This window comes from Dermacentor silvarum, chromosome 8, assembly GCF_013339745.2.
Source record: "Dermacentor silvarum isolate Dsil-2018 chromosome 8, BIME_Dsil_1.4, whole genome shotgun sequence".
Lineage (NCBI taxonomy): Eukaryota > Metazoa > Arthropoda > Arachnida > Ixodida > Ixodidae > Dermacentor > Dermacentor silvarum.
Window position 1 is genome coordinate 4,403,728 of NC_051161.1, and position 10,765 is coordinate 4,414,492.

General features: G+C 43.9%; 1 protein-coding gene across 1 annotated transcript; it reads left to right on the forward strand.

The window, feature by feature from the left end:
* The first annotated feature begins 204 nt into the window (after positions 1-204).
* On the forward strand, positions 205-10,765 carry LOC119460526 (SH3 domain-containing protein Dlish-like). Its single transcript, XM_037721447.2, has 3 exons — positions 205-485; positions 4,746-5,465; positions 10,236-10,765. Exons 1-3 carry the CDS (start codon positions 437-439, stop codon positions 10,547-10,549), a joined length of 1,083 nt encoding a protein of 360 aa, XP_037577375.1. The 5' UTR covers positions 205-436; the 3' UTR covers positions 10,550-10,765.

A 10,765-nucleotide genomic window follows, 5' to 3' on the forward strand; every position in this document is an offset into this window, starting at 1 on the left:
CAGTTTAGTTATTCTTACATCTTGTACACGCGATACTAAATAGACTAATTTTGAGAGGGGAAAAACGCCACAGCAAGATAAAGAGAAGCATTGGTATTTCCTTTATTATTATTCTTTTCTGCACAGAGGAGCGCACTTTGCGCGTAACCTGTCGTTCAGCCGTAGAACTAGACAAGGAATTTAGCTGAGCGCAACAGGCCAGCAGGGACGTGGTGGTAGGGGCCACTCGTAGCGCCGGTGAAACAGCAGGAGTTCTTTGGAGGTCGCCCTTGCTAAGCTTACCAGGGCCCAGTCCAACCCATTTCGGGCAGCCAAGCTCTCGCCAGGAATGACACGGCAAGGCGAGATCTTCTGGTGGGAGAGAGCTACATGAAAGTCGTCGAGTTGGTGTAATCCTTCGGAGCGTGCGTTAAGTTTGCGCACCTGTTGCTCTGTCATGGCGTTTCTGTGCCCCGTGAGAATACGACGAGGGAAACGAAAGAAAGGTGAGAAGCTGAGCTGAAACTTTCTCTTCTGCGTTATGCTGGTATTATGTAGCTGATGACTTTCAGGTACACGGCACACTCGCACGGTCTGGCAGGTCGCGCGCATCGTAACCGATTTCTAACCGCGATATTTATTTATTTATTTATTTATTTATTTATTTATTTATTTATTTATTTTCTTCACGTCCGTGTTATGTATTAGTGAACTCTGTAGTACTGTCGATGAGCGTCGCGCTTTTCTGATGTGGTAAACCTCGTTCTACGTGATTATGAATTAACTTAATGTAAACATGACATGCTGACAGTTCTACAGATATGTTGCAGAGGCGAGTCTGTAATTCGGGAACATTACATTGGTCTAATTTAACGATGCAAGTCCATGTAAACCACATTTATTGTTGTTTAATTACTGCGCCGAACCGGTCGGATATCTATGTCATGCATGGGGAAAAAGTTTGCGACCAGAAATGAAGGCCGGTTCGCAGACGTGTTTTCCCGGCGTGTGTAGCGCGTGTCACTGCGGTAGATATATACGAAGTTATTAATGGTTCATTATACGGGTGTCATAGGGCGCACTTTCGATCGGGATCGAATTTTTCTGTCGCGATTGGCTCCCTTGCGCAAGCTGCAGGAGGGAGCCAATCGCTTCGAGAATTTCGATCCAGATCGGGCGCCATCCAAAGTTGCCGCAGTCCCACATCGCGCCTTGCAAAGACTTTTAAATCGGTTAATGTCATATGCCTGGTATGCTTAGGGTTTACCCACCTTTGCTGACGTATTTCCAAGACTACATGGACTTCTGCTTTGAGTTTGTATTCAAAATAAGTGTAGGAGTTACAAAAATTTCGTCTTGGGCAGCGAGAGGCTCCCAGCTAGGGCTCCCATGCCAGGCGCTTGGATTATAGTGATCTACGACCAAGATCTACCGGGCAGTGATATATATATAGCGGGTACGTACTTTTTTACATCCAATCTGTGAGCGCGTGTGCATTCGTGTACAATGCCCTATTGTAGTGATTCCATAGATGTCACTATATACATATGCTGTTGAAGTGCCCACAGCGACGCTATCCTGCAGTTTATTGTTTGTAGTAGGTAGCCATTGGTCCGATTTTTTATTAGACATGTAACAAAAATGCAATGCGTCTGAAATGTCGTGCCCACACTTCCGACAGTGACTTGTCTTCTACATGTTTGTTTCAGTCACAGCAAAATCAGTGCAAATATATGTAATGCTTTATTTGTAGAGCTCGCACAGGTAGTCCTGCTTGCTTGCATAGTCTAATATGTTCAATTTGGGTGATGACAAACTTTGTTGCTAGCATGGATGCTGGTGTGCTCAAAATTTGCTGAAATTGATATGCAGCCTGAAGTTATAATTCATATTTATTGCTTGCAGAGTAATTTGGTCTCTTATGCCCCACTGTCATTCCCGGCACATGTCACTGAAATGCCACACTGTATGGAATGAACACTGAATGTAAAACTTGGAACTAAGCACACTTGCAGTGTTGCTCTCATCGAGGTTTTTGTTGTGAAGGCCTTGTCACCTGCTCTTGAGCTCCACTGCCTGCCATCTTCAGCTTGTCGATATCTTGCGTTGTGCAGCATTGGACATCAGCAATCATGAAATTACAATTTTGTCTTGCAACACTAAATTTTATAGAAACAACAACGGCACTTGCATTAACTTCCAGGCAGTTTTATTTTAGAAATTGCACAAACTTTCATGGCACAGCATAAGTTATCAACACAACCCTATGGCACAACAAATGAAATGAGAAAAAAAAAAATGCAGCCAGATCCTGAAAAAGAAACAAAAAAACTAAGAGCAACACCTTGTGCATGCACTCGGAAAACCTGATGCAAAAAGCACACAGGTAATAGCTTTTTTATTAGTATTATTATAGAAATACTGCAGGACATAGGGCCTTAGCAGGAGGGGCAATACAAAGCACGATACAGATTATAACGATAGCAGAAGTTGAAATAACAGACTGCTGCAATAGCCAAAAAATCAAGGCAGCTGCAAAAAACAAAACAATTGCAATATCTGTACCAGTGAAAATACATGGACAATGTATGCACTAAAATGTTAAACAAAGGCACTTTATACAATAACTTGTGGGATAGAAATGGTTAAAGGGTACCTGAAACGATTTGGACAGATTATGTAGATGTGTAGGGTACAGCTGCAGTAAAACATTTGCGCCGCAATTTAAGTGAAGCGTCTTATATTAACAGAGCTGCAGATGATTACGAGTTACTCTTCTCCCTAACCATGCTTTTAACAGCGGAGCTGTTTAAGCTTTTCGTTTCCCCGCGCAGTGTTCGCAAAAACTCGCTTAGCGATAACATCACTGCGCACAGCTGCACCTCGCTTCGTCTAGCTCCTCCGCCGCCGCGCTAGCGATGACATCACGGCGCACAGCTGCGCCTCACTTCACCTTGCAATAGCCAATCAATAGCTAATTGATAATTGATCAATAATCAATAAATTCCAGAAAAATGCTGGGGATGACTTGGTAGTGCTTAGCCTAGACCAAATACGTGGCCAATACCTTGCGATAGCCGATCAATACATAATCGATCAATAGTCAATAAATTCCAGAAAAATGCTGGGGATGACTTGGTAGTGCTTAGCCTAGACCAAATACGTGGCCAATACCTTGCAATAGCCGATCAATACATAATCGATCAATAATCAATAAATTCCGGAAAAGCATAACCCGTAAGGCCAGGACCATCTAGGTGCCGATCAGCTCCGCTGTTTCTTTAGCCTTGCACCACCAGTGCAAGCTACGTAAATTTTTTCTCAACTTATTTGCCTTCACTGGCTCTGCATCATGATGTGACATCATGTCACCTTTTTCCGGTGTCTTGGAACCAGCGTGCGAAGCCTCTCCAACCTCTCTGCACAAAGTCTGGCTGTCGATCCCCAGAAAGAGTCATCCAAGCAATGTGCGTGGCGAGCGTTCTGGTACAGTACGGCCGAACTTGTCCGGTAAACGGAGGCGAGCTGGGCGTCTTGATGGATGGGTGGAGGCATAAACCCTCCGTACTACCACCACTGTAATGAAGGGGCTTTAGTGTAAACATTAGTGGCCTGCCCGGTGCAGTCACCTGGTGGCACAGCTTAAACAGCCGAACACAGAGCTAATATTGCTGTAACCAAGTGTGAAACATTGAAAAAGACAATGTGCTCACGATTACAACGCTGCCGAGCATCTGCACCAGCAGCAAAGTAGGATCCACTTGGTTACTGCTACATGAGCTCTGTATCTCGTTGAGCTCTGTGCCACCCTGCACCCTGCAGGCTGCTTACGTTTGCACCTCAGCCCATCTGGCAAAACGCCCAGTCCGCCTGCGCTTACCGGACATGCTAAAACTCTCAATTGTGGTAGTAATCCTCCGGCGTGAAGTGACTGCCACAAACGTGTAGCTTGGCGCTGATCAGATGCCGACAGCCCGATGCGCTGCAGCCACTCCACTCACCCGCTGCCTTGCTGAAGGACACAATGTCGCAGCTTGACATGTAGGCAATTGCTAGGTTTGCAGCCCACAAGGCAACAAGGGTGATTCATGGTCCTCTCAAAAAGAAACCTCGAGACCAACACTGACCGCACAGCTTGCGTCAACACGGAGCACATTGTAACACAAGCAGATGACACTTGCTGTGTGCCGGAAGTACTTGGGTGTAGTGATAAATTGCCGTTGTGTATTCTCTTTCGGTTACATTTTTTTATATGGGAACCAACTTTCCTACTATATTATGAATAACATGTGTTCACCATAAAGTTGACACAACCTGGGTAGCCAATCAGATAGCTCGCCCAAGTGATGTAGATGTTACGGGAGCGGCTGAGAAAGCTCAGGGGAGCGGCGCCACTGTGACCAGTAGCGATGCGCATTTTTAAAACCTTATAATAAATTACAGCAGAGTGCCTAAAATGTGTTGCTTAATGGTCAAAAGGACCTACCCTAATGACTCATTACGTTTGTACTACATCGTCACAATCATTTCAGGGTCCCTTTAAGTCTAGTCGCCTGTAAGCACTAGCATGGAGCAAAAGCATCACTGGCACTGAGCTGCTTTGGCAAGTCTAGAGCCTGACAAATTCAACATGCTAAGGAGTTTCTGGGTCTTTGTGTTGGTTTGTTTCCCACAAAAGTTTTCCTTTAGCATAGAAGCATGTGCTGTCATGCATACCCAATATGCTGTGTCATTGTAAGGACTGCTTTTTTTTCTCTTGCACACAGAAAGCAATGAAAAACTATCTGCACGTACACCGAGCATTGGCCGCATCACAGGCAGTGCCAGCATCGAAACGCTGGTACGTGTGGGCATCGAGAAAGAACATGGCCTGTCCCCGGATTCCAAAGTGGTAGTGCTGCATGATTTCACACCCTGTGTGGACGACGAGCTCGAGGTGCGGCGTGGTCAAATCGTCAATGTGCTGTACCAGGAGAATGATTGGGTGTACGTCATTGCTTCCGAGACTGGTCATGAAGGCTTCATCCCTCACTCGTACTGTGCTCCCTATGGTAGCCAGCTTGGTGACCTGGCCTTGACAGTGCGTCACAAAAAGCTTCCACGTGGTGTGGATGATGAACTTCTCGACCAGGCATCGTCACGAGGCACGCACTCTGTTGACAGTGGACAGCAGTCAGACGCTGAAAGTTTTGGTGCTGCTGCCACCAGCAGTGGTCAGGAGCAGTGCTCTAGGGTTCACTTGGCACCAGGCCGCTCAAGTGCTCTGCCAGATGTGCATCCATTCTTCAAAGACCCAGCCGGCCGCTATGTGGTGTTGTACACATTCGTGGCGCGTGATGAAAATGACGTGAGTGTCGAGCGCGGCGAATTGGTGACTGTGTTGAACCACGAGGACCCAGACTGGTTCTGGGTGCTCCGCTCCGATGGCCAGGAAGGATTTGTGCCCAGCGCATTTGTGTGCCCAGCTGTAGCCGACTCTGTGCAGGGTGAGCACCTCCTGGCTTTGCATGCTTTTTAGTATAGGGCTCCCAAATGAGGTCGTTGTGAGAGTGGCTCCTTCTAATCTTCCTTTGCCTGCACAGTTGCGGTTGCCAAATATAATTCCCATGGAAGAGCGTGCATTTAAGCATTTTTGGGTTAACTGTTATGGACTGTTCTGGGTTAACCTACTCCGATGTTAGACAATGCAGTAGTAAACACCAAATGCAAATATTGTTTCTGTACACATATCGGAGAACCTAGACTTTTGCTTGAAGACAGCCTGCCCTTTCCTTCTGATTTTGAAAATCTCCATGACGTATTTATTTTTAATACTTTTAATGTCTAGCAGCCTTTGCAGGGATGAGTGGTTGGACAAGATGTAGCCATGGCGCATATTTTTTTCAAAGTGTCATCACCTGTGGCATAAGCTGTTTGCTATCATGCGTAGCTAAGTTGTTGCTGTCAACATTTGCAGCAAAATAGGCTCTCCTTTTTTTTCAATTGCGTGCTATGAGTTGAATGTGTCTGAGCATGATATGTTGGCATGCAGTCATGATTGTAGGATGAAAAAGGAATGAATTGTTCAGGGTTACTCTAAAGAGGAGGCACAAACAAAAGCTTTTCTGTTGCAATGTGAGGCCAGTTAGACCAAGGAGTAGTTTCATGGAAGAAATGCTGCCATTACTGGAGTAATTAAACAGAATGAAGTGGGTGGCATGGTAATGAATGGGTTTCAGAATTCCTCATTGCACTAAATATTTTTACCAGTCATTAGCTCATCCAGTTCCTACTTTGCTGAACGAGCTAAATATCCACCCCACCATACTGCACCACACTGTCACCCTCGACCCTTCAAGGTATGTTTCTTGATAACTTTATTCAAACTTGCTGATGAATATGTTCACATTATTTATTTCCAGGTTGGAAGTGTTTACTCAACATTTATGTGCACTTTCTCTAAAATGTTCTTGTATTTATCATACTTTCTTCATCCAACTTGTGTAGCACCTGTTTTTGTATATTGACCACGTTTCTGTGGTGTGTGCATTCAATATATGCATATATTTACCTTTATTGTCGGACATTGTTTTATAGGAATGCTGTCCATGGACTAATTTCAATTCACTGTCTCGATAATGTTTTACCCTTTAAGTGCCATGGACGAGTTTTACTCGCCTACATTTTTTTTCTCTCTCTTTCTCTCCTTAACTTTTTCTTTTTTTTAATTAGTGCCGCGGACGAGTCTGTCTTGTCTACGTGCTTGGGCATTATTTTTTAGGTGACCGTAATGGGCCAGGCCGGTTCAATCCATTATGACGTTCTGATGATCCCAGCATGCCATTGCCACTATCCAGTACAGCATCTTCTTCAGTGAAGGCTTTTAAGTAATTATAACAATTAACATGCAGTGGAGCTAAAAAGAAAATTCTTTAGTGTCACATTCACACTGACAGACTCATGCATAAGAAATACAGCACTAGTGCTCGAAATGCAACTAATAATACATTGTTTACAGCATAAACATGCAATAAAACTCAAACATGAATTATAAACATAATTTTTTTTTTTTAAGGACCACGAAATAGATATGTAAAGGGGGTATATGCAGGAATTCTTACAATCACAAACACTTGATACACAGTATGTTGATATGCACATAACATAAGAATAAGTGATAACTAATCAACTAGCTCTAACCATTTTCTTTTGCAACAAAGCTTGTAGGTTAACTTCAGTAGCTATGCGTGATGGTAGGTTATTCCATTCTATTACTGTGCGAGGAATAAATGATCTTGCGTAAAGAGATGAGTGGCATGCACTTTGTTATCGTGGTCGCGGGAAGACTGCAGGGGGTGGCGAAAAGAAGTCATCGTGAAGCGTGTAATGATGATGCAGTTTATAAAATGAGGCTAGGCGAGCGAATTGGCATCAACATGATAGTGGTTCTAACTTGGCACATTGTTTTAATGCTGTGACACTGGTGAATAATCTGAATAAGTGAAGCGAACAGCATGGTTTTGCGGGGATTCAATGTTGTTGATGACGTATGCTTGAATAGGACCCATGTGGTGGAAGCATATTCAATTTTTGGTCGGATATAAGCACATTTCTTTAAGTGTGAAGGTGCATGCTTGAGGTTACATTCAAGAACGAATGCTTGGTTAGCTGATGCTAAGACGGTGTTAATATGATGATGCCAAACTAAGTCAGACTATAAGTTGACCTCTAAGTTCTACACTGTAGGCTGTAGGAAGACGAATGGAATGGTTGGTAAATGACATTAGCTTTGTTTTAGACGCATTTAGAGACGTTAGCCACGAGGAACACCAGGCAGTCACCGCATCAAGATCAGTTTGTAGGGAAAGGTGGTCAGCATCATTAGTAACATTGCGGTATATAACACAATCATCTGTGAATAATCTAATTTGAGATGAAACACATTTGGGAATATCATTAAAGAAAAAGTAGGGGACCAAAGTGCGCTGCCTTGGGGGACACCAGATGTTACGGGAACAGAAGAGTTACAGCCATTAGCACAGGTGAATTGTTGTCTTTTGGAGAGGAACTCTTTAATCCATGCAAGAACGTTTGGGTGAATATTTAAGTGAGTTAATTTGATTAGAAGCCTGGTGATGAGGAACGCGATCAAAAGATTTAATGAAATCAAGAAGCACTGCATCAACTTAAAATCCTGCGTCAGTTGTGGAAAATATATTGTTAGTAAATTCGGCGAGTTGGGTGTCGCATCAATAACCCCTGCGAAAACTGTGCTGGTATTTGAAAATGATATCATGCTCTTCTTGAACATATGTTGCTAGTTAACGAGATAGGACGATAGTTAAGTGAAACAGAGGGATCGTCTGATTTAAAAAAGACAACGAAGACGTGTGTACCAAGGTACATTTTTACGATATCGGATGGTGATGGTCGGCACATACTTATCAATAAGGTTAGTCAATGTGGTTTTAAGCGACAGACAGCTTAGTTCAATTGGGCGAGATGACTAATCAGCCAGGAAGTTCTCAGAAAAGGTGTGTAGTTCGGAGTTAATCATCTCATAATTCGCGCGGTTGTAGCAGTGAATTAGCTTAGTGGTAGTTTGACTGAACGGATGAGTGATGCACCTGGTAATAATGTTGTGATGGGATAGAACATTTCAATGCAATATATCAGAAAAAACATCTCGTTTATTTGTTAGGGCGAGATCAAGGATATTTGCCGTGGTAGCGGAGCGACACATAGGATTAGTAATAAGTTGAGCAAGAGAAAAATCTAAGCAGGAATGAAGAAAGGTGTGGGCTTCGTTATCACTGGAATTAACACAAAAAGTGGGGGCCAATCAATGTTTAGAAAATTACCCGAAGAAAATAGAGTTAGGAAGACTCGCATGTAAGTCAGTATTCTATGAAATCTACAAGAAAATCCCTCCGACATATCGGGCAGCCAGTAGAAAGCACCAATAAATAACTCCGAATTTGCACCGTATCCATATCCAGGAAAGTAGCAGCATTGAGGGGAATAGCAGTTGTGCCTTTAAAGATGCCACCCCCTTTTTTCTGTCACAACGAAAAATGCAACATTCAGATTCAAAAATGCTATCATCCGAAATAAAATCATCCAGCCAAGTATCGGTTAACACTAGAAGTGAAGCGAATCCACAAGTGAAGAAAGGACAACAGATTTGGAAAGAACACTTCTAATGTTTGTGAACAAGAAATTTGTACTGCTCTTTGAACTAGGATGCACATTAGGTGAAAATGACACAGTTGCAGGAGAAGATGATTTAACTGGCACAGCATGGCTACCCGCGACATGTCACACATAAATATCATTATTGATATGCAGTTTGTCGAACTTTAGATGCATGTGATCGCCTTTTTTAATCAAGTATGAAACATCATTTGCCCAGTGTGCATCAAATCATTTCATAATCTAATAGAACTGGTTTAAAACATGTACCAAGTGCTACACAACCACTGACATGAAACAGGAAGCAGATTCCTCTAAATCGCAAGTGGTGATCACAAGTATCACCGATATATGCCACCCAGCCTGGCGGTGTGGGCAAAGGCCACACCATGAGGGTGTCACTGAAAACTGAGCCTAGGCCTCTAAATCGTTCATAACTCTACACTCCTTTACATTTGACACAAGACAAGTGTGCTATTCAGCTACTGTTGCTGCTCTGGGAACAGCGTTGCTTGCACCTTTGCTCCGTTCTTATCCCATCGGGTACTCTATGCAAGATGCTTTCACAGAGCGGTGTGGCCCGAGTACTTGCTGCAGTGGGACTTACCTACATTTTATTTGTCCTGACTTACCTACATTTGTCCTGACTTACCTACAAGCCCCGTGCGTAAAAGCGCTGGTGATGCGCCTGACTGACCGGCACTTCTTCGTCGTATTTCATACACCGGAGATGCACCTGGCTAACCGGCACTTCTTCTTCGTTACAATCTGTCTATCTACTTATTTATTGGAGCATGAGGGCCAGTGGTGCATGCTGCCATGTGACCACCACCTCCAATATAGGATCTAACCTGCATCTTGCTTCACGTCAAAGCCACACTGCACTGGGCATGCATTTCAAAACTGGGTGCATTAGAATAAACTGTCGGCTTTATAGCTAAATTTATTGGGTTGTCAGCTAACAAGGCACACACTGTGAGGCAAAAATTCTGTGTCGTTCCTTCTTTAAGATCTCTCCTGACAACTTTCTAGCCTTGTGCACAGATAAGGAGACTGTTAAACTGATCTTTTTGATGGCTTTCTAGAAAACCAAGGAACCGTGCACGGTGCCATGCAGCCAGGCAGCAATGCCGTCTCTACCAGTGGTCATCATGGCAATGTATCGAGCACTGCAGCTGCTACTGAGGAGCTGCGCTTCCACGGCAGTGAGCTGGTGATGCTTTATGACTACAAGGCTCAAGCACCTGATGACTTGACTGTGCGCCGCGGTGACTGGGTCTATGCTGACCTTGCTAATCAGACTGTGGAAGGGTGGCTGTGGGCCTACGCACCAAAGGTGCACAAATACGGGTTCATCCCGAAGGCCTATGCTCGACCACCTGCCATGACCTCATTGTGATCCTTGTATTCAGGGCTTGTTCATGAAATACAGAATATAAACATTCAAGTCTTCAGAAAGGAAGCAAGAAGGATGCACAGAAGGTAAGGGCTCGAGGAAAAACAAAAAAAAGTCTCTGGTTGGGAGTGGTTACAGTCAGAAATAACGCCTGCCCCTTCTGTGCATCCCTTTTTTTTCTTGCTTTCTGAATAAACTCCATGCACTGTTTACACTTCA